The 24,124-nt window shown below is 53.4% G+C and overlaps 3 protein-coding genes across 3 annotated transcripts; 2 read left to right on the forward strand and 1 right to left on the reverse strand.

Annotated features, from left to right (window-relative positions):
• Positions 1–567: 567 nt before the first annotated feature.
• On the forward strand, positions 568–6,073 carry GCG54_00006606 (U3 small nucleolar RNA-associated protein 10; the record flags this gene model as incomplete). The annotated part of the gene is made up of 3 exons (XM_045406605.1): positions 568–944; positions 994–5,119; positions 5,171–6,073. The coding sequence occupies 3 exons, from the start codon at positions 568–570 to the stop codon at positions 6,071–6,073; spliced, it is 5,406 nt and encodes a 1,801-aa protein (XP_045269857.1).
• Positions 6,074–6,731: 658 nt separating this feature from the next.
• Positions 6,732–8,482, forward strand: GCG54_00006607 (putative NADH dehydrogenase; the record flags this gene model as incomplete). Its single annotated transcript, XM_045406606.1, has 5 exons — positions 6,732–6,879; positions 6,944–6,986; positions 7,036–8,101; positions 8,160–8,302; positions 8,359–8,482. 5 exons carry the CDS (start codon positions 6,732–6,734, stop codon positions 8,480–8,482), a joined length of 1,524 nt encoding a protein of 507 aa, XP_045269858.1.
• Positions 8,483–9,167: 685 nt separating this feature from the next.
• GCG54_00006608 (Midasin) lies at positions 9,168–24,038 on the reverse strand (the record flags this gene model as incomplete). Its single annotated transcript, XM_045406607.1, has 1 exon — positions 9,168–24,038. One exon carries the CDS (start codon positions 24,036–24,038, stop codon positions 9,168–9,170), a length of 14,871 nt encoding a protein of 4,956 aa, XP_045269859.1.
• Positions 24,039–24,124: the final 86 nt, after the last annotated feature.

Here is a 24,124-nt window from a genome sequence, read left to right on the forward strand (position 1 = left end):
TGGCCGCTCTAGTCGCACCGAAACAGCAAACCAGCATTGCAGCAAACAACAACAATACAAACAGTCTTGTCACCAGACGCAGTTGCATGCACTCGCCCTTCAATAGGCGTGTTAATCGACTGAGAAACGTATATGAGTTGGAACATTTTGGTGTTTCGAGACGAATTAGCCGCTCAAAATCATATGCTATCTAAGGTATCGTAGTTCAGATCATCGGATACAAACCAAGATGGGCAAATGTTGCACAAGAGTGTCGGACCTTTGCAACGTGCTGAGCTGCAGCTCCAAGCTTCAACGAGAGATTGGAAAAATGCCAGGTTCGGGAATGGAATGGATGGTGGGGTAATGATCGGCCCCACGCTTCTGCATTACGAGCTTATCGATTGGCCGTCTGTCTTATCACCGCAAAATATTCGGTGGAACTAATATCCGTCCAAAAAAAAACCCATCGCGAACGCTCAGGTACTGGCTCTCAGAGAAAAAAAGTCCCAGTCGCAGTCCCGGTTCTTTCAAACTCCCCGCCGTCGATAATTGAATCATTGCGGCACGCCGCAACTTCTTTGAGATATGGCGTCCTCTCTCGCTGCGCAATTGGCGCAGATTGCCGCCAACTCGAAGGCCTCCTTGGACGTCAAGGCGCAAAAAGCTGCCCACTCCAAGTCTCTGATCTTCGAGCCAAGAGTTGCGGCGACGCAAAGTTACCACACGCTTTACACGATATGTTCAGAAGGCTTCGAGGAGCTGTGTGAACTTGATGGCCGATTCAAGCCTTTTGCCCTCACGCTATTCAGCGAGCAAAGCCAGAGCGAGGACCGAACCCAGATGACAGCAGCTGAAAATGAGGAGCTGGATAAGAAAGTCGAGTCTTTCCTGCGCCTTGTTGGCAGCAGACTGCGCCTGATGCCTGCGATCAGAGCCCTTGAGTGGTTGGTGAGAAGATTCCGGTAGGTTTCACTATATCTTGCTGCGTAAACATGTCTGACCAAAAGGCAGAATCCACGAATACAACACCCGATCCCTCATTACGACCTTCCTCCCGTACCACTCGATCCCCGCTTTCGTTACCATACTCTCGATCTTGCCCTCTCAGATCCCGCAAGAATATCGATTCTTGAACCCGTACATTAAGTCTCTGACTTCGCCTCCCCGATCCGTTCTGGTCCACGAGTCGATTCACAAGTTTGCCTTCCTCGAGACGCTCTCCGAATACACGCTCGAGGCTTGCAGGAATCTGCAACAATACCCGACTTTGGTGTCATTCTGGGGTGGCATCATGACTGAGGCAGTCAATGGTATGCTTGAGAATATGCGATCCGGCCGCCAGGCGATTCAAAGCGAGAACAACCAGACCTTCTTGACACGCGTTGGCCGTATCTTCGGCGAGGCGCTGCTCATGAAGAAGGTGCCCAACATGCAAATCGCCTCCTACATGGCCGTCACGGTTGTTGCCGCCAAGGGAACCTTCGAAGACGCGGCTCTGTCGGCATTCATGGAGCAGATTGTGCAGGGTTGGACGACCGAGACTGTACGGCCCGGACTAGTGACTTTGTGCATCCTTGCGCAATACCGATCTGCTAAGCAGTTATCCGCCAAGGTCACCAAAGCTCTCCTGAAAGTACAGAACCTGGGCGAAATTCTGGTGGAGTTGGGCCAGGAAAGACGAGTTGACAAGATGACCAACGGTCTTTGCATCGCCTTCATCGAGAGGCTGTGCAAGAAGGGCGATGCTCGTGGTCTCCCGATTATCCGCGTCATCCTGATGAGCCAGATTCTGAAGCACAAACAGGTTGCTGTCATTTTCAAGTCCCTGGTCTTGGCTGCCCACCGATTGGACGACGAGGTAGACAAGAACGGCGAAATCCGTAAGGAGCTTGGCTCGACCCTGATTGACCTTTCCCGCTTCTCGGGCGAAACGAGCGAGATCATCCAAACCGTTCTTGAAGAGGTCGATTTCGACGTGGAGGAGTTGGAGATGAAGTTGGATGTCTCAATCAGGCAGAAGAAGGCACTTCCCGAAACCCAGGACGATGTCGATATGAACGGCACCAACGCCCTTGCCCCAACGAAGGAGGACTTGCACCAGACCATCCGGGAGCTCGCTGTTCAGAAGCGCACCCTCCCGCCTTGCCTCTCTACCAGCCCGGGAGAGGTTTACAACGAATTCAGCCAACTTTTCCTCCGCGTCGTCTCGCAGCAATCCGAGGATCCGACTCTTCTTGCCAACTTTGACGAGTTGCCCTCCCTTAGCCGCCAAACCGCCGTCAGCGACCACACGTACATCACATTCTTTGTTCGCATCTGGTCAGGCCCATATCCCACGCTCGCTCGTGCTGCTGCCGTGGACGCCGTGAAGAAACGTCTTAATGATGGGGATGGAAATGATCTCGACTTCCAAGCCCTCATTCCTTACTGCCTCATCGCTCTGGTCGATTCCTCCAAGAAGGTTCGCAGGGCTGCAGCGGAGCTGCTGATTCAGCTTGGCCAGATCTTCCCTCCTCAGTCGAAGGCGGCAAAGAAGTCTGTCTGGGGCGGAAAGAATTTCTACGAAGACAGCGCCAAGCTGCACTGGATGGACGCCGATGCAGTTTCCCGCCTGCTCCACGGTGTTACTCTTCCGTCGATCGAGGAATGCATCATGCACGAAGACCACATCCGCGCCGTCTTGCATTCTTCTCTCGACAGCAGTGCCAAGTCCGAGAGCGGCGAGGGCAAGAAGATTCTCACTCAAGCAAACAGAATTGCTATCCTTTCCTTCCTTGCCAGCCATATCGTTGCGACGCCTCTTCTCCGGGTCAAATCCAACCTTCTCTCTATCCTGAACCGAATCAAGGGAGTGTCGTCCACCTCGAGGACCAAGGTGCTTCTGCCTGCATTCAAATGGTGGGCGGCGTTGTCAGCAGAGGAGACTGTTCGTCTTTGCGACGCTGAGGAGGTTGACCAGTCCTTGCTCCATAACAGATTCGCTGAGATCGTTGTTCCAAACGATAGCGACGGACTCGAATGCCTTCTTTCTACTATGAAGAACCCCGAGTCTGCGAAGCGCCCTGAGCTTGTCAGGTCTATCTCGGCACGCATACGTGCCATTTGGAACTCCATGAAGGCCGACACTAAGTTCGATGTTGCACAGACGATGTTGGAGCTCTCCCAGGCTCGGCAAGCATCTCAGGACGATGAGGATATCATTGCCGACGAGGCTGCCGATTTCCTCAGAAATGTTGACCTCACCACAGAGATTCTGTCTTCTTTCCTCGAGTCAATCCAGACTGGTACAAAGCTCATTACTGAGCCGCCACCAAACAAGAGGCGCAGGACGAGCTCCTCTGAGGCCAACCGTGGAACAAGTGCTCATGCCAGCGCTGAGTTGAGCGCAACCCTGAGATCAGTGACTTTTGTTCTTCAACTCGTCGAGGGTTCCAACCCGGCTTCCCACCCAGAGCTCCTTGATAGCCTTTTTGGCACTCTATCTGAGTTGCAGCACTTCCGAACCGTGATCGGATCTGAGCTGGGATACCTGCAGAACCTGGTTCTCACTAGCTTGATTGCTATGGTACCTGCCTACAGAGAGAACAAGAGCTTGAAGATCGACAGCTCAGGTGGCCATGGTGACCTGCTCGTCAACTGCATCCAGAAGTCCTCTAGCCCTATTGTGCAGAACTCTGCCCTCCTGCTGATCGCCAGCCTGGCAACGGCCGCCCCTGATTTGGTCCTTCATAGCGTGATGCCCATTTTCACTTTCATGGGTGCCTCTGTCCTGCGCCAGAACGATGACTATTCTGCTCACGTGGTCAACCAGACCATCAGAGAGGTTGTTCCGCCGCTCATGACGTCGCTGAAGAAGGGCAAGCGCAACCCAGTTGCTGGTGCCACCGAGCTTTTGGCAAGCTTTGTCACCGCGTACGAGCACATCCCGGCTCACCGCAAGCAAGGTTTGTTCATCGCTCTTGTCAACACTCTTGGCCCTGATGAGTTCCTGTACGCCCTGCTGGCTATGCTGGTCGATAGGTACGGCCCCAGCGATAGCCTCATGGCGTTTGCTTCTGAGCTGCTCGGCGTCTACAGCGCGGAGGTACAGCTTCAGACTCTGGCGAAGCTCTTGGACTTGATCAGCGACATCTTCAAGCCTAAGCCGGGCCTGTCAGCCACTCTGCTTGGCGTCGGCGAAGATATGTCCGAGAAGAAGCCCGAGACCACGGCCCTCCAACAGCTGACTGTGTTCCCTGCTCTGCTGTCTAGCAGAAAGCTGCGGAAAGAAGTTGGTATCCTCACAGAAAAGGACGACATGGATGCCTCCAAGATTCGGGAGCTCTATGCAACCCTTCTTCGAGACGTCCTTGCTCTTGCCGAGACTGTCAAGCAGCAAAAGCCTCTCCACGAGTGCTGCGGCAATGCCCTTGCCAACCTCCTCAACCTTCTGTCCATCGGCGAGTTTATCAAGTCAGTGGAGACTCTCTTGGATCGCACAGAGATTGATCTCCGACGCAAGGTTCTTCGTGCCCTCGAGGTCCGCGTGGACCAGGAGAATGTCGCGAATGTCACATCCAGAACCGCCCTCCTTGCCTTCCTCCCACAGCTAACTGCTGCCATCCGCGATACGGACGACATCAAGTACAAGCACACGGCCGTGGCCTGTGTCGACAAGATTGCAGAGAAGTATGGAAAGAAGGACGTTGAGGCCGTGGCTGCGGCAGCCCAGACTATTGCTGGAGTCCACTGCCTCGGTCAGCCGGATATTCGCCTCCGTGTCATGGCTTTGCTCTGCCTTGCTTCTCTTGTTGACGTTCTCCAAGACGGCATTCTGCCCGTTCTGTCTCTTGCTGTCCCCCAAGCAATACTTTACATCCAGCAAAGTGTGGAGCTGGACGAGCCGGCGACCGAGTTGCACAACGCCAGCTACTCTTTCATCACAGCCCTGGCCCAACACCTGCCATACATGATTTCTGGCAAGTACCTGGACAACATTCTGCTTGCCTCCAACAAGTCTGCCGAAGCCGATGTGGATGATGAGGCCGATGACGAACGCCTGAACTGCCTGAGGTTCCTTGCGAGAAAGGTTGACGCTAAGGTCATGCTCGCCAGCTTGGAGAAGAACTGGATCCCTGCCACTGAAGCGGGTTACAATGTAAGTTATCATGTAATGGCACCAAGTACGACCAGCCTAACAATATCGCAGGCAACCGATGAATGGGTGGATATCTTCAGTGTCATTGTAGAGAGTCACACCAAGTCCGTCGTCACCAAGAATGTCACCACTCTGTCTACCATTCTCCTGAGCGCCTTGGATCTACGGAGACGCGAGCAGGCAACGGGCAAGCTCACCAGCGCAACTTCCCAACGCGTGGCCAACATCGAGGCATCCATCAACGACGTGGCGCTGTCTATCATTTACAAGCTCAACGACGCTGCTTTCCGGCCCATCTTCGCCCAGATGGTTGAGTGGTCTACACAACTGCCCAAGCAAGACATCACTGGACGGGTCCTCCGCCGCTTCAGCGTTTACGGCTTCTTCTTGCGCTTCTTCGAGAGCTTGAAATCGATCGTTACCAGTTACGCGACTTACATTGTGGACGATGCCGTCGAAATCGTCAAGTCCTGCGACCTCACTGTGCCCGAACAAAAGGGGCTTTGGCAGAGAGTGCTCTCCACTATGGCGAGATGCTTTGAGCATGACCAGGACGACTTCTGGCAGGCCCCTGCACACTTCGGCAAGGTTGCGCCGGTTCTGGTCGACCAGTTCCTCCACGCTTCCTCCGTGGACTTGACCGCCGAGCTTATCCCCGCGGTCGTGGAGTTGGCTGCCGCTGCGGACTCTCAGGACCACCAGAAGGAGCTCAACAGCTCCATTCTCCGTCACCTCCGTTCGGAACAGGCTGCAGTACGTCTGGCAGCTGTCAAGTGCCAGCAAGAGCTCGTTGTCAAGCTTGGAGAAGAGTTGCTGCCAGCCCTACCCGAGATGCTGCCGTACATCAGTGAGCTCCAGGATGATGACGACGAGGTCGTTGAACGGGAGACGCACCGGTGGATTCACAAGATCGAGGGTGTCCTTGGCGAGAGTCTGGACTCCATGCTGCAATAAACTAGACCTGTTGAGGGTGGAGAGGCTAGAAGATACTGAGCGGCATTTCGGACGGAAAAAAGCGGGCGTCTTCCGTGTAATGGTGAGAATTTTGAGAGTCATGGGGGCGTCATACCTTGGACACAAAGAGTGGGTCTCGGGGCCGGAGTGCTCGGGACGGAGAAGACGCCCAGTGTGGGGCGTAGACGTCCTTTGGCCCGTCGACTTTTTGCAGCCGGTGCGCGGCCGCAAATTTATTTTCAGGCTATGACGCAAAGCTGAAGGTCAATATGTATCTGTAATTAGGCGTCTTACAAAACAAAAGCTATGCTCTGTCACAGCAGAAATTCCCTTTTCAATTAGCTATGCACGAGGTCTGACCGATCCAGCCAGCGCATTGACTTTCCCACAACCGTCCGTCTTCGGCCTTAACCCAGCAATCCTCACGTAAAAATACCCCGTCCGTCTTAGTCGCCCCTGCCTGCGCCTTGCGCTCTTTACCAGCTCCCCGGACGCCGAAACTTTTGGTTCCGATCCATTCTCGTGGCCCCCATATTCCATCAAAGAAGGACCGTTTACCTTCTGGGTACGTCAGTCTAGGGGTCTTGCGGTTGGTTCTATATATGACATCAAGACACTGAACCCTTCGTGCATCTGGTGGCATGATCGTAACCCCAAAATGGCCTCATCAAAAATCGCCCAACAATATTGGAGAAGTCTGGCCCGCCCCGGACGTGCAGGGGCCGGAGCCGCAGTGCAAGCGTCGGCCCCGACTAACACCGCTATGGTGAAGTATCGGAACAGCACAAGCTCGTCTTCGTCAACGGGTGAGTCATCAACTTCGTTACATTCACTTTTGTTGGAAAAACAATTTACTTACACATATTCAAGAGGACAAGAGAGAAAGGGTAGTCATCCTAGGCTCGGGATGGGCGTGAGTTATACCATCTGTGCCTCGGTCTCGTCTTACTTACACGTCGCAGGGGTTACGCCTTTGCTCGCGAACTCGACCCAAAGAAATATGAGCGCATCCTCATCTCACCACGATCTTACTTTGTCTTCACCCCCCTGTTAGCTTCAACCTCAGTCGGCACACTCGAGTTCCGTTCAACACTCGAGCCAGTCCGCCGGCTGAACCTCGACGCCTTCCACCAGGCATGGGCCGACGACGTCGACTTCTCCCGCAAGCTCGTCCGCATCGAAAAGGTCACTTCCGAGGATCCCACCTCAAAAACCCTGCCCGCAAAGCAGCACCAGCCCAAGGGCGAGACGATCGATGTGCCCTACGACAAGCTGGTCATCTCCGTCGGCGCCTACTCGCAGACATTCGGCATCGAGGGTGTCAAAGAATACGCCAACTTCCTGAGAGACATTGGCGACGCGCGGAGCATCCGTCTCAAGGTCCTGCAGCTGTTCGAGAAGGCGAGCTGGCCCACCGCGACGGATGCACAGCGCCGCGACCTTTTGCACTTTGCTGTCGTGGGCGGGGGACCGACTGGTATCGAGTTCGCGGCTGAGTTGCACGACCTCATCCACGATGACCTGTCTAAAATCTACCCGCACCTGATGGAGTTCGTGTCCATCACAATCTACGACATCGCGCCAAAGGTGCTGCCGATGTTCGACCAGCAGCTCGCGACGTACGCGACGGAGCAGTTCCGCCGCCAGGGCATCTCGGTCAAGACGGAGCACCACCTGCAGCGCGTTCGCCCCGACGACAACGGCGGTCTGAGGCTTAAGATCAAGGAGTATGGCGACAAGGAAGTGGGTGCCGGCATCTGCGTCTGGAGCACCGGCCTCATGCAGAATCCGCTAATCCAGACCCTCGTTGCCAAGGAGCTTCGCAGTCCTACGGGGAAGGAGCGCGAGACAGTGACCATTAAGAAGGCGGAGCGGAGCGGTGGCATTATCACGGACCCGATGCTCCGCGTCCGCCTTAATGACCCGGAAAACGAGAACTCTCTACTCCCTGATGTGTATGCTATGGGCGACTGTTCTATTCTTGAGAACCAGACTTTGCCGGCTACCGCGCAGGTCGCCAGCCAGCAGGTAAGTACTCCCTCATCGCTCGTTATCTCTGTGATCGCGGATGCTAACAACATTGAAGGCCAAGTACCTCGCCAAAACCTTGAACCGTGCCGCTGGCGGTAAGGAGCCGGCACCCTTCAGCTTCCGCAACTGGGGCGCCATGACTTATCTCGGCTCATGGCGTGCTATCCACCAGAGCTCAGCTGATGAGCTCAAGGGCCGGTAAGTGAGCCTCGCCCACACGTTCTGTATGTTTTGACTGACGTGAATCCATATAGTGCTGCATGGATTCTGTGGAGAACAGCCTATCTTACCAAGTCCATGAGTATCAAGAACAAGGTGCTTGTTCCTTGGTATTGGTTCATCACTTGGGTCTTTGGACGCGACATTTCTCGATTCTGAAGACTTTGCTGACGAAACTGTGCTGGACGGCTGAATATATGACCACTTTTCTTTGTGCAAGCGATAGACTAATTGGAGGTCACAACCTCATAACGAAGATAGTCCCAGGCCGGGATAGATAGATAGACGGGCAGCATTCACTTGCTCTGTGTACAACAAACACCATAAAGTATACATACATATACTATCAAGCACAATCGCAATAAAAGACATGAAATTTAGCAAAAGAAATGTGTTATAAGAGAAAAACAACAATGGTTAATGAATGACTGCTGTAGATTACATCTCCAAAAGCAGCACGAACATTTAACGAGGCAAAATTGTTCCGAAACCGAGAATCGAACTCGGGGCTATGCCTAACCTCTCAAGCTTATGAGAGGGCATCATGTTGGCCACTACACCATATCGGATGTGGATACAGAAACTTCAAGCTAAGTTGCTCAAGACCTACTGCGCTGGAGTCACGTTCAGAGAGTAGGATGCGATGCCTTCGGAAACGGCCCCAACATGTTTGTCGCACGTTGTTTATAGGGGTTGAGCTTTCTTCTTGGAGCTGTGTTTTATAAATTCGTTTGTTCCGAATATGTTCTATTTCTATAATGCGAATTGTCATCCATCAACATTTAACTCCTGTTCCATGAAACCAGCAAAAAACACAAAACTTTTCTTTTCCGCCATCCCCATGTTACGAGTTGACCTCCGCGAACCAAGTCCTCAGCAGTCCTGCAAGTGCGCTTGGCAAGTCCTCCAAATTATGAACAATAAGGTAGTACTGGAACGGGAAAGTATCCAGGTACCTCTCAATGACAACACGGCTGTTGCCGTTCTCGTCCTTGACGAATTTGGCTTCCTTGAGATCCAGCACACTGTCTCCCTTCTTCTTGCCTGTGTCGTCCATGACGATGAAGACGACCATGATACGCTCCTCCATGGCCTCACGCAGCAGTCGACGGATGCCATCGTGCTGGTTGGAGGGGCTCAGGCCGTCAGACAGGATCAAGGCAAGCTGCCAGAGGTCCTCGGCACCGCGGGCCGGGTTCTGCATTCGCGCCGTGCGGAAGTGGTCGATCGTGTTGCGCACGAGCAGCTGGATATCGGTTCGGTCCTGGTTGAAGGAGAAGTGCTGCAGCACCTTAGCGCCGGCATCGTGCGAGGCGAACGGCTGAGTGAAGTCGTGCGCCATGAAAGTGTCGGCGCCGAAGCCGAGGATGCCGACCTGGCCAACCTCAAGCATGGTAAGAGCGCGCGAGACCATAACGAGGGATTCGAGTGCTAGATTTCCAGAGCTGGTCTCTCCCATACTCTTACTGTCGTCAACGCAGAGAAGAATCTGGTAGGAGCGCTTGGTCGGAATAGCACGGCGCATCCAGATCTTGTCTCGCTTGTAGCTGGAAGCGATGTAGGGAATGATCTTCTTGATGTTGAGGCGCTTGCCGGTGCGGTAGGAGCCAGACAGCTTGGTTGATTGCGAGGGCGTGAGGATGAGACGGAGCTGAGAGGTGAGGGAGAGGGACAGCGGGTGAGTTTTGGTTTGGAAGACCGCCCATGACTGGAGAGATTCGGAGAAGTCCCGGAGAGGGCGCTCATCGCTGATGTGGGTTGTCGAGAGCTGCTCTGAGGTCTCCTCAATGACTTGCTCCTCCTCATCCTCCTCATCGTCCATCCTCTCAACTTCGTCTTCTCCAGGAGAGATCTCACGATCGAAGGCGCCCTGCCTTGTCTTGACACCAGAGCGGCCGTCGTCTTTATCGGCGCCACCCTCCTTGTCTTGAGCCTCCGGGGCCTCCGCCGTGTCCATTTTGTCAGGATCTTGCTCCATGTCAACGTCCTCCGTCTCGGGCATCACACGGCTCGTCGGATCTTCCTTCTCTTCATCGATGGCCATGTTCTCGTCTATGGGCTGCACCTGATCCTCAGATGCAGCACCCATAGCTTGTGCATCAGCGGCGGTCTCATCATCCTGGAGATGCTGGAATTCGCTAGCGCCGAGGTCTGCGTCGACATCTTGAGACTGCTTCTGCTCGCCATCCTCTTGCTTCTCGGGATTCTTAATGTCGCTTTGTTGTCTGTGCCAACGCTCAAGAGCATCACCAAGCTTCTTGAAAGGATCTTGCCGGTTTTCAGCTGCGTCGTCTTGGTCCTGCTCGGTCGGCTGCGCCTGTTCATCGGACCGGGAGAGGGCTCCCTTCTTGCCTGCGCTTGCCTTTTGCTCAGCAGCACCGTCGCCGGCGTCCCCTTCGTCTCTCTGGGCCGCATTCTCGCTGAAGTCGTTCTCGACGTCCATTTGGTCGGCGTCTTGTTCCTCGCCGCCACCCTTCACGTCGCTAGGAGCGGCATTCGCATCAGCATTCGAATTGTCGCGAGGTTGATCCGAATGAGGATCTTGCTGTTCAGGCTCCTTTTGGTCGTCTTCCTCTTCCGCCTTGGGCTCCATGTCAGGCTCTGGCTCTCCCGCAAGGTCCTCTTCTTCAGGCTCTTCTGCTTCCTGTTCTTCTTCTTCCGGCCCCTTCTCATCAGGTCGCTGTGTCTCCTCTTCCCCATCCTCAATGTTGTCCTCCTGCTGTTGCTGCTGAGGCTCCTCCTTCTCGATATCTGACAGCTTATCCAGTTCATCGTCCTCTGACCCTTCATCATCTTCCCCTTCCTCGTCAAAGTCAAAGTCCATCTCCTCGGGCATGTTCAGAGCATCATTCTGCTCTACGTTCTGGTCCTGCTTGATCTCCTCCTCAAACTTGACGTCTTCCTGTTCGGGACCAGCCTCATCCTCCGCCTCATCATCACCCTGTTCCATGTCTTGATCATCATCTTCAGCTTCATTCTCGTCGGCTTTGGCATCGTTGTCGGCAGCCATCTGCTCATCCTTCTTCTTCTGACCCTTGGCCTTTTCGCCCTGCTGGTCCTTCTCGGCTTCCTCTTCGTTCTCGCCATCCCACATTTTCTCGTCGACAGCCGTGGGGTCCAGGTCGTCAACGTCCCCAACCTCTTCGTCCATTTCGTTTTCCTCGCCATCTTTCTCGTCCCCATCGTCCTTGTCTTCCTCGTCCTCGCCATTGACACTACCCATTTCTCCCTCGAGCTCCTCATCTGCCATATCAACAGCGTCCTTTTCATCCTCCATCTCTCCACTTTGCTCCTTGTTTGGTTCTTGAGCGAGCTCTGTGAGATCTTCGTCGGGCTGTATGTCTTTGCTGATGTCGTCCGCTCCTTCGCCATCTCCCAGTCCCGTTCCAGACTCGAGTTTGCCAGAATCTCCAGACTGCTCGTCAGATTTCTCTTGGGGTGTGCAGAAGCCCTTAGTAGCAAGCTGTGAGAATGTGCGAGAAAGCTGGTATGTCAGGTTTCCTGTCGCGGCATGTAGGTTGTAAAGCTCGGCAAAGCTCTTGTGGGCCGTGAGCGCGTATTGTCGAAGGATCGGCAGAATGATTGCAAGGAGGGATGAAGCAGCGGCGCCCATCGCACTGTCTTCGAGATCAACACTCTCTAAGGTAGACAGACATGCGTTGATCTTGTCCACGACAGCGTTGATGTGCAGTGCAGTGAGACTAGCGTTGCGGACAGTGCTAGTCTTGGCCAGCCAGCCAGCATCATCAGATGACTTGGGCAGGTCAGCAATGGCCTTCTTGTACCCTTGAACAGCGACGAGAACAGCATCACAAAGGGTGGACACTGAATCCTTAAAAAGGTTGGCGTTTCTGTCGAGATTGGCGTTGCCGATGTGGCTTTGAGCTTGATCGATGTTCAACCAAACCCTCACTTGGTCCAGGACGAAGTTGAGGTCAGTGTTGTGCATATCACCAAATGTCAATGACGTGTTGATAGTTTGGATGGCGACCATAACTTGGTCCTGTAAGGAGTCCTGCCCATGGGGTACAAACTTCTTCGGGATCGATGCCGTATTTTGCAGAGACTTTGACAGTCCCTCGGCCATCTCCAGATACCCCTTGAGGATGTTCAGGGTGTTTTGGTTGTCGATGGACGCTAGCTTGCCGTGAATCTCGACAACCTTGATGCCAAACTCGACGATGGGGATCCACCATTTCACGCTGATTCTGTACGCAGAATCATCGGCATTGGCATGCTTAAGATCAGAACTCTTGCTGAGACCCTGGATCGAGGTGATGGCGCGGTCTAGCGAGGAAATTGATTTGCGCGCCGTTGTCAGAGTGCTATGCTGGCCCAGAATGACTGTCATCATGCCCTCCATGAAGCCAGTGCTTCGCGTTACCTCAGCACCGGTAAGCTCGCTGTGATGGTCATGGGCAGCAAGTCTGACTTGAGGTGCAATATCGACAACCTTGTGGAAGTAGTACTCGGCAGCATCGTTGGAGTATGTCTGTAGGATATCCGACGCAGGCTGGCTTGCAAGTATAATAGCAACAGAGTTCTGCTTGGCTAAGTCCTCCGTTCCAAGGTTATGCCTGAAGCCCATCTGCCTGAGGGCCTTCAAAACATCCGCGAAGAGGTTGCGCTTTCGGGTCTTGAGATGCTTCACCTGGTCTTTGTTTTCCTCGGTCAAGGTGCCAGGGGTTTCCTTGCGCAACTCTTCAATGGATGATCGAAGGCTTTCGACGTAGAAGTCGACTTCCTGACTGGCGTCCAACTTGTCTTGATTGGCTTCCGTCGTAACACTAGCCATGATGGACAGCGTCTTGGAAGCATTCGACAGACGCTTATGTTGGGCCAGCCAACCGTGGAATCCCTTGTTGACGGCGGAGACCGCGGCTGAGTTTGACTGGACTTCAACCTTGTCTACTGACTCTGAGCTAACGCTGTGGGCGACTTCTTCCTCAGGAAGGCCTTGGTCCAGAATTGGTTTCATAGGCTGGCCAAGCACGCCGCGAAACTTGCGGACAATTCTGAAGAGCTTTTGGTGAGATCTCCGAGCGCTCTCACGAAGGGCGTTGATGTTGGTGTCCTTCCAGCTAGCCAGAAGCACGACTTCCTTCATTTTCTTTTCAATAGGAGCCCTGTTCTTGGCCATTGTTTCGTTCGCAACCCTCTCAAAGCGGGAGTAAAAGTCGATGAAGTTCTGAGCCGCATCTCGGATAACGGACAAAGTAGGGTAATCGACGGCGAGAAGCTCGAGGTGCTTCTGCAATTGTCTGAGCAGCCTCAAGCGGGCGGAGAATTGACCGATGATTGCGGTGGAGAAGTAGTTCTCGAGCTCCTTGAAGAGACTGACGCCGTATTCCTTCAGGTCGGGAGAGTCCACAAGGGACAGCGGGACTGCGATGACGACCTGGTAGGCAACGAAGAACCAGGAATCGGCATCGTTGGAACACTTCTGGGCTTCCATGTCGAAGAGCTTGGCCCAAGTAGAAAGCTCCAATCGTCTCCAGCTGATGATTGTATCCGTCAAAGAGGTATATAGTGTCGGCGCACCGTAGATGCTAGGAGCATAGCCTCCATGCTGCCACTCGTAGACAATGCCGTGCAGATGCTCCAGCTTGGGAAGAATCTTGGCCAAAGGCTCCGTGTGCGTAAGTTGAAGCAGCTGTTCACAAGCGGCCAGCACGTCCGCCAATGGCTGCATGTGGGCGATTTCGTCAACTTGCTGCAACTCTCGGAAGCGAGCTTCCACCTTGTCAACGAGTGCAACGAGACGACGGGCCTCAGGAATGTTGGCGTCAGTGTAGAAGTTGTAGTCGGAGCCAACAGTGCTTGTGCTAAGGGCTTTCATTTGTTCGTCAAGCGACCAGAGAGCCAGCGGAAGAACCATCGTATTGAGCTCTTGGTGCACCGCAGCCTTTTGCAACACGTCGGCAGCGGCTCCCTTGCCCACAGATTTGCAGACCTCTTGAATGGCATCAGAAGGGACGACGGGCTCCAGGAAAACCTTGCGGTGCGATTCCGCAAGTCTGACAGACACATCTCGGACCTTCTGGCGTCCAATTGACGGCTTCTCTTCCTTCTCGTTGTCATAGGTGGGGAAAAGCTCGTTGAACTCCTCTTCGTTCATTTCTTCCTCATCTTCGTAGCTTCCCTTGAACGTGTAGAGGCTCGTTCTAGCCTCCTCAGCTTTACGGTCTGCTTCGAGCTTCTTAGTCCACTCTGAGAAGAATCCGTGTACACATTCAAACAAAGCTTCGCGGAGAGTAGCGTTGAGATTTTGCAGACCCTCGACCGAAACAATCAGTCCGACATAGTCCAGAAACTCCAGCGTTTTGTTAGGGAACTTGGAAATCTCATAGTGTGCAGGTTTGCCGCCAAGGAAGGGCGTGAGATCCATGAGAGTTGTCTCCGAGGCATGAATCTGGATAGATTCAAGGCCATCGCTCAGGGACAATCCAAGCTTAAGGCAGCCGAGAATGTTGACGAGAGGTCGTGTCATGTCCTGGTAGGCATTGAAACGGTTTGCCAAGCGATCAGTCATCAGGGCCAAGTTTTGCTTGAGGAGCTCAATATCCTGCTTGGCTTCGGCAGAGCCTGACAAAGCAAAGTCCATATGAACCTTGGAAAGATTCTGCCCAAGAATCATCTTTAAGACATTGTTGAAGTCTGTCTGAACTTGGTTCAGTTCCGACCGAGAAGGTCTGTAGAGAAGCTGGGTCGGAGCTGGTGCTGGGCCAAGCGCCTTGATATCTTCCCGTGCCAATTGAATGCGGGGAGATGTGTCCTGGCCAGTGAAGAGGGTTTCAAAGTCCAGGAGGGACGAGAGTTTGTGCTGAAGTTCTTTTGTCAACTGATCATGAACATCCTTCTCGAACTGTGGCTGCAGCTGAGGGTCGAAAGACTTGTCAGGCACGTAAAGTTTGATGGCACCGATGGCGAACTCAACCCAAGCGACCGCAGACCAAGCAGCCACAGAGCGAGCATTTGAGCGGCTATGCTGCGATAATGCGAGGGCGACCGTCGCCGGAATCAAATGCTCCTTGGCGACTTGATCAAAATGCGCTGGCCATACTCCGGGAAGCATGACGTTGACCTGAGAAACCAGACTCTGCAATCGCTGGAGAGGCAGAATGTTTTCGTCGGAATCGGCTCCAAGCTCCCGAGCGACCTTTTCGTAGACGACGTTCAAGAAGCTTTCCTGAGACTGGCCATGGAGAGAAAAGATGGCTGTGATAAGCGGCTCAAGGACTCGATTGAGGGCAGCTATTTGACTCCTTTGCAGAGCAGGCACCAAAGAGGCGACTGAACGTCCAAGAACAGGGAGTTCGGTCTCAAGAAGGCCCAGAGAGCGCAAGCTGGTGTTCCGCAGTGAATCGAGTTTAGATAAAAGCGACACGGAGAACTTGCCGTTCCAAACATGTGCATTGGCATCCTCGGAAGCTAGAAGGCCAACAGTCAATGGCTTGGCCTCTTCGCCGAAGCTGCCCAAACGGATCTGGTCAATTGTTTGTTGGTTTGACAGAACCACCAGGTTAGAATCGCTTGCAGTAGTCTGCGGACGGCCGGAAGCATGGGACTGAAGAACGGACGCTTGTCTGAGGCTTTCGAACTCTGAAGCAAAGAAAGGCTTGACTTCGCTGGACTCCGAGCCGAGCTTGGTTTCGAGAAGCTCGATTTCTTTCGTAAGGTCACTGATGAGCTCGGTGGTGTCAAATTCGCTCTGTCTCACAATGCTATCTGCCCTAACAAGGGTGTTCATTGCGTCGGCGAGATCGGAAACCTTTGCCTTCACTCTCCACTTGAGTCCGTCGAGACGAATACCCAATCGCTCAATCTCTTGACTCCTGCTCAGGGTCTCAGCGCTCATCACTGGGAGCGGCTTGAAATGCTTCCACATGATTTCCATGCTCAGTCCAGTGGTAAGCTGGAAACCAGTCTTGAAGTCGTCTTCCAAGGTCTGGAGATAGAGGCCAGCAAGCTGTTTGTTGATATCAGCAGTCGTTGGCGAGAGCAGATTTTGGATAGACTCGACTCCGTGTAGGAGATGGGCTTGGAATCGGGCTTCCTCGAAGGTAGCCGCCGAGTCGGTCGTCAGCTGGATGGTTCGCCACCAGAAGTCAAGCATCTTTCGAAGAAGTTGGGCGCTTTCTCTCCAGCTCTGAGACGTCTCGAGGTTGGCTTGGATGAATACCCTCATCGCCTGCAGAACTTTTGAAAGGAACTTCGCAACCTTGACAGTGGAGTCCCTGATAGCGATGCGATCTGATACAATGGAGCGCTGTAGACGATTCAAAGAGGCGAGTTTGGCCGCCTTAGCTTTATTGACCTGTGATGTGATAATGGCCTGGCAGCGCTGGATCTCCAGTAGGAATCCATAGCAGACTGACAGCCAGAATGCCAAGTCGCCATCATTTCTGTGCAGAATTCGTACCATGGGCGCATTGTGAAGCGGGTTAAGGGGCTGTGCGTGTCGGAGGCTGGACTCGGAATGAGGGACCCCAGCATAGAGTTGAGAGACTGCGTGTCGAAGACTCTTCGTCTCTGATGCTTCCAGATACGTAAGTTGCTGCTTCAGGCTGTGTTGGTATTTCTCAAGCGACGATGATGAAAGATCTACTAGTCCCTGGCTGATGGAAGAAGTGAATCTTTCTACAAGTGCCGTGTCCTGAAGCGACAAATTTTCAAGCGTGGCGCCTGCGACATCGGACTCATTGTTTTGGCTTAGCACCACCGTGGAGATATCTCTCGATGACGAGAATCTCTCGAGGCTGCTCTCGATTTGAACATGGGAAATCTGGGGTGGACGGTCTTGCACCGTTCGCTCGCTGAGGTGGATCTCCACAGCTCTGTTTCTCATGGCCCGAGACAGTTCACCGTACCGCGGGTCGACTGTAAGGAAAATTCGGAAATCCTTGTGCGGCTTAATGATGCGCGGCTCTCCATTGGGCCCGCAATGCTCGTTGATGCTCAAGAAACCGTTGGGCTCGAGCAGAGAATTAAGCCTGTCCAGGACAGAAGCATTACACAGGTTCGCATTGTCCAAAACCAGCCATTGGCCGGTTTCGAGAGCCTTCACAATGACACCGTCCAGCCATTCGAAGCGGGGATTGCTGACAACCAACGGTCGCTGAAGGATATCATAAACGTTTGACAGAAGTACGCCAATGTCGGACTCGTGGGGCACTTCACCCAGTACTTCCTTGACAGAAGCAGTGATGGCTGAAAGAGAGGCAGTATCGCCACGATAAGACTCCAAGAGATGTAACAAAGCAAGAGCCGGTGGAGGAACCTGACCTGGGACACGAATCAAGATGGTGCTCTGCAGGCCTTCGTGAAGTTCGCGCAATGCAGCATTTACTTCGCGAAGAGGATCCGACTGCTCGAACCCACCAACGAGGTCCATCGTGTCGATATCGGCATTAAGCGGAAAGACCACGAGCGGTTTGCCCACTAGAGCGGCAACGTGCTCCAGCAAGACGGACTTGCCACTGCCTGAGGGGCCACTGAGAATGCACGGAATGTCTTGCTTGATGCAAATCATGAGCGATTCAATCTCTGGAAGTCGGGGTACGATATCAATGCCAGGTAGCGGTACAGGCTGTAAAGTCTGGTTCCTAGGAAGTAGGGCATGTCCCACTTGACAGAAGCCGGCGTTTGTGTCATGGTACAAGCTGTGGCCATCCGGTATTCTGGAGAAGACTTGAGCAAAAAGCTTGTTCACTTCCTCGCGATCCGAAGCGGAGCGGAAACGTTGTCGAATAATGAGGTCAAGGAAGTCATCGGGCTTGCCAGCTGCCAGGAGAGGGTCAGAAGTGGCCACCAGATGCAGCCATCGAAGGATATCTCGCAAGTTGAATTCCCAGGGGCTTCCGTTGGCACCGAAAGCCTTTTCAATGGCGACTTGGTGATCCAGACGGGAGATGAACTGGATTACTCTGCTGAGAATGTCTTCAGAGATGCCGGGGAAATTATGTTGGGCAATGAGAAGAAGGTCTTCTGCTGTGAAGGTATCGGCATAGACGACAATAAATCTGTTCACGAAAGAGCTTGGGAGACCCTTACGGCCACCTCCTTGGTGGTGAGGGTTCTGGGCAGCGAACAGACGGAAATCGGGATGCCGCTTGAAAACTTGATCCAATTCCGAGATGTACACCTCGCCACGGTGATCGAGACAGGCGTTGAGACCTTCCAAGACAGACTGAGAAGCTAAGTTCATCTCGTCAAGAAGCACCCACTCGCCATTCTGCATGGCTTGAAGGAAGGGAGCATCACGCCAGGCAAAGTTACCCGCCTCGGCGCCTTCGACTGGCATATCTGTACCAAAAAGATCCATGAGATCAGTCTGGTCAGATAAATTGATTCTTGTAAGAGGACGGCCGCAAACACGAGCCAGGGCAGCAACGAGGGTAGTCTTGCCGACACCTGGACTTCCTTCCAACAAGATAGGCTTCCGCATCTGGAGTGACCGCATCACTCTCATGGCGTTCAGTCTCGTGGTTGGAGCGTTAAAGGCAAAGCTTGGATCAGACTTGCGGCTGGCTTCTCTGGGTAAACTGAAATTGCCAACAGACAAGCGCTCCTCAGTCACCGCAACCTTTGGCTGCGCTCGATAGATGGCTGTCGTGTCATAGCCAAGCAACTCGCTAAGTTTGTCGAGACATTTCTGTCTTTGAGAGTCGAGTGCTTTAGGGTCCATAGCCAGCAGAGCCGACGGATTGGCACCCAGACTATCGATGAAGACAGTAGCAGCACCATGAACCACTGCGAATTGAGGCGCGGCAGGGCCACAGAGGTTGATGAAGTTGATCCAGATGAGGATGTCACGAATAGAAAATGCCGTGGATGATGAAGATCTGAAAGTCTGCCCAAACCAATGAGCAAATTGTACCACCGGGGCTCCATAGGACTTGAAGGCTGGGTCAAGCTTGGAAAGAACAATGTCCAACATGTCATCGGTTTCGGACATGGCTGGCACCCAAATCTCGGTGAAACGGTTCCTCAACGCTGGTGACAGTTCTTTCTTACCAAAGTCGCCCCCGGGATTCATGGTGGCAAAGAATTGGAAACCATCAGCGCCTACGACGAAGGAGTTGTCGATACCCTTTTCGGCCAAGAGGAGAGATCGTCCAGGCTCGAGCACCGAGTTCAAACGCTCCAAAACAGAGTCGTCAGCCAGCGATATTTCGTCGAGCAAGAAGAATTGCCCGGACTTCATGGCGTGGACAAGGCTTCCGTCGGACCATTCAAACAAGGCCTTGCTCTTGGTCTCTAAGGTTGCGATCTTCTCCTGAGTAGCAGCATCGACCTTGACCAGCACCTCAGGCGACAGGCCGCGGTATCTATGAAGCAGCTCGTCCAGAGGACCTGCTGAATCCTCGCCAAGGAGAGTGAGGACAGAGGCCAACTCAGTCTTCAACGAGTCAGCGATTGCGCCACGGTTTCTTACGGGTCTTTGAGAACCGATGAGATCTCCAGTTTCGGTATTCTGGTGGGCATTGACAATGTGCAGTTCCTTCCCAAGCACCTCTGCAAGGATCTGGCAGACGGTGGTCTTGCCGCATCCGGTCTCGCCCACAAGAAGGACGGGCTCATCGTTGCGAATAGCGGTGTCGACCAGCACGTACAAACGACGCATCGCACGGGTCCAAACGACGCCGTGGTTATTGGGCATAGCCTGAATCCTTTCTAGGATGGGGGAGTACTTGGCGGTGTAAAGCACGTCTGGGTCGATCTTTACTTTGAAAACGCTCTCAATGACTTCCCTGACTGCCGTACGTTCTTCTTCGACGCGAACCCGCTCGGCCAGGAGCATGAAACCATTGACTGCGATCTGCTCGCGAGTCTCGGCGTCTCGCAGAGCCCATCGAAAAAGATCACGCAGGGTAGCGAAACTATCTTTTTGTTCGAATAAACGGCTTGTCTGCCGGAGGCGAGAAAGTTCCTTGTAGACAGAGACGATACGTTTGCAGTCCGAAGGGGCCGTATTGAGGCTTCTTTTTTGCAGGATATACTCCAACTCATCCTCGGGTATGTCGTCAAAGTGCAACTCCAAGAAACGGTTGCGGAAGGCACGCGAGAGCACCTTTCGACCACCATACAAGCCCGGGGGGTTCTGTGTGGCAAACAGCATGAAGTTCTCGTGCGGCTTCACAACTTCTTGAGTCTCTGGGATAAGGAGTTCTCGGTTGTCGTCGAGGAGTCTGTTCAGGGCCTCGAGAACATCTGTGGGGGCAAGGTTCAACTCGTCGAGCACGATCCAATGACCCTGTCGCATGGCTTGGACAAGCAGACCTTCTTGGAAGCGGAGCCGCCCCGTAGAATCCGACACATAGGTGCCCAAGTACTCTTGGAGATCGGTGTGCTCGTGGTTGTTGATACGCACAAACTTATTGCCAGTGAAGTTTGCCAAGTACTCAATCATACTAGTCTTTCCTGCTGACGTCGGACCTTGGATTAGAATTGGGAACCGCCTGGTAGAGGTTGCTCGGACAAGGTTCAGTAGATTTCTTTCCACGTAGTTGGTGATGATGTAGTCCGATCGCTCTACAGGAGTCATCTCTCCTTGGGCCAGCCAGTAGTGACGATCCTTTGCCTTGTTTCGGAAGCGCACGTATTGCTTGCCATCGTCAGGCTGTTTCGGGGGCTGCGAGAGTAATGACTGGGGATTCGAAATTCGGCCGAAGAGTCGGTGGTCAATCAGAGGCGTGAGCAACTTTTCTGAGTCTCGGTCAAGCAGAGTAAGGAAACCCATAGAAAAGCCCTCGTACAACGCTCGGCGGAGACCGTAGAAAGGTGCAATGTAGTTGACGTAAGTCAGAACGCGAGTGAGCGTGCGGAGACTGAAGTGCGGCACTTCGTTCGCTCCATCGACCAAGCGCTTCTCCTCGGCGCGGAGCTTGGTATCAAGATACAGCCGTGAGATGTCGTCAGCTGCCTGCTCGTCCTTTGTGCTACTGCTCTTCAGGTACGTCTTCACTATGGTTAGCAAGTCCTTGACATCCTTGTCGGGACTATCGACGTAGAGCTCAGTGAATCGAGACCGGATCCCAATTGGGAGATCGCGCTTGCCCACATCTGTTGCCGGGTTCATGGCACCAAAGATGCGAAAGTTGGGATGTGCTTGGATCCGTTCGATTTCACCCGTCTCAGAAAGCAAAATGGAAGGTGTGTCGACAGGTCCAGTCAAAAGATCGGCAATACTCTCCAAAGTGTCAGGAGAAGCAAGATTGATTTCATCCAGCAGAACCCAATCACCGTTGCGAGCTGCCTTGACAATGTTGCCTTCAATAAACGAGAAAGCAAATGCGGTTGCGCCTCCGGACAGCTGGACCTCGAATTGGTCGAGATTCCGAGAGAATTGGTCCCACCTAGGAATCAGTTCGAGGAGTGTTTGAAGCTTGGATTCCGTCTTGCGACGTTTTGTTGGTTGAGTTGCTTCCTCGACAGCTTCACTATTTTCTCTCTCGCGGCTGGCCAGCTTCTCGATAATCGTCTTGAACATCTTGGGAGCCTCGCGCCACAACTTCGCGACCTTGGCCCATTGGCCCTTGGCAAAGCCTTTTCCGATCTGCTCGAGATACCGCTGGTTCTTCGTCTGTGAGATACCTGTAGCGGAGAAGAGATCTTCGAAGTCCTCCTTTAAAGGCACAGCGAGGGTTCGAATGTTCACGGGTTTGAAACCTCCGAGAAGATCGCCAGCCTCACTTTGCTGGGACAGGTTGATTGCGACTAGCTTATGGCCCAGAGTATCAGCCAATTGCTGGATGACCGTAGTCTTTCCGATACCAGTCTCACCAACAAGCAAGATCGGCTCGCCGAGGTTTACTGCGACCGCGGCCTGCTCCAGCAACTTCTTTGCGTGCGTTGTGCTCGCAAATGGTCTCTTGGCAAGAGCAGCCTTATTCACGCGATCCTTGCGTTTCCGTAGGGTCGTCCGGCCGATCTTGAACTGGCTGTCGTTCTGCTCCAGCTGCGGTATATAGGCCTCAAGGAAATGTTCGACCCGCTCCTTGGCCATGTGCATCTCCTCAGCAATGGCGAAAATAAGATGCCTCTTGGCTTGGACGTCCGGAATACCCGCTACAAAACAGTCGATCGCCTCCATGAACATCCAGTCACGGGTGGTTTCGCTGATCGGTTCGTCTCCAGTGCTGCAACCCGCGGCAGAAAGTGTTGCTGTAAGGCGTCTGCACCATCGTAGAAGGTCTCGCAAACTGGCTTGACGATCCGCCATACCACGACTTGGTGAGTAGGGCAGATTCCCGGTGGGCTTGGATAATCGGCGGTACACAGCGAGTACTCCAGGGGCGAACTTATGAAGGACTGGGTGTGATCCAATGATGATTTCCTGCAGTTCAACTTCAGTGGGAGTCTGGACAGAAACAAGCTGCCAGAAGCGCAATCCGAGGAGGTTAGGGAGCGTCTCCCGACCGTGCATGCCGCGAGAAGTTCGGACAGTGCCGAAGAGTCTGAAGCCACTAGCAGCCTTGATGCGCTCTCCTCTGCTTGGGATAAGAAGCTCACCGCGCTCGATTAGGGGTAGCAGCGTGCTGATGACTTCGTTCGGTGCTCTATCCAAATCCTCAATGACAACCCATCTTCCTTCTCTTACCGCAGTCGTCAGCACACCAGGTCTCCATGAAAAGGTTCCAGGTTTCGAGTCTGTCGAGTAGAGGCCAATGAGCATCTTGGCGTCTGTCTGCTCGTTGATATGCAGTGTCACCATCTCTGGATGCTTCCCGAACTCCTTGGCGACTTCGTGGACCAAAGAAGTTTTTCCGCAGCCTGGTAGACCATGCATCAAAATAGGACTGGGGTTCTTTAGGAGACTGGCCAGAGTCTCCAGATTGCGTGTCGTGGTGGATGTCAGCACGAGGGAAGAGTTCTTCCTGACCGGGCCGGATGGTCGCGGCAGTATTGCGTTGCCGTAGCATGCAACGAATGGGGTCAGACTTTGGGGTGGAATAGGTTGGATTTGATTGCTCTCGGAAGCATCGCTAAGCTCGTCGCGGATTGCTGCGGTCTTCTTGATACGCGCATCCTCATATAGACTCAAGAACCCAAAGTCTACCTCACGCCCGTCAAATTCAGCCACAATGGCATCTTTCGTTCCGACATGCTCGTTGATGAGGGCCTCCAGTTTTGAATCGGCTGCGCGGAGGATCTGTGTAAAAATCCGAATCGCCATATACCGGACGGCGCGGCTTTCATGTGTGAACAGTCTTTGCATATGAGTGGGTGAGACAAGGACAGCGTAAGTCCTCTGGTCGAAACAGACCAGCCTCCATGCTGCAAGAAGTAGTTGAAGAAGGTCAGAACTTTGAGTAGGAATGAAAGAGGTGAGGTCGGGAAATCGGATGCTCAGGGTCTGCGGCCCTGGCGATGGTGATTGGGTCAGATCTTCGCTCATGACCTGTTGCAGAAATTCCGATAAATAAGGAGCAAGTGGCAGAATCCTTGCGATAGCTGCAAGGACGGCTCCATTTCTTGTTTGGTTCCTGGGGTTGAGCAGCCATCGTGCGCAGATGTCGGGAAACACATTCTCGAAGTGAATGAAAATTCGATCTGTAAGTTGGGGGATGAGAGCCGCTTCCGCAATGGCGTCGAGGAGGTTTGAGGCCGTGTGATTTCTGATGACCTCAATAATTTCGGTAGGTAGATGCTCAAGAACGATCGCATCGTTCAGGAGAGCGCTCCTCTGGGACGAGACGTCAATCGTGGCCATGGTTGCGGCTCAATCGAGAGATATGTCGTCTGCGATGATGTTCATGGACGGCTGGTTTGTATGTACTTTTTTTTTTCTTGCGTCTC

The sequence above is a fragment of the Colletotrichum gloeosporioides genome (genome assembly GCF_011800055.1).
Source record: "Colletotrichum gloeosporioides strain Lc1 chromosome Unknown consensus_10, whole genome shotgun sequence".
Lineage (NCBI taxonomy): Eukaryota > Fungi > Ascomycota > Sordariomycetes > Glomerellales > Glomerellaceae > Colletotrichum > Colletotrichum gloeosporioides.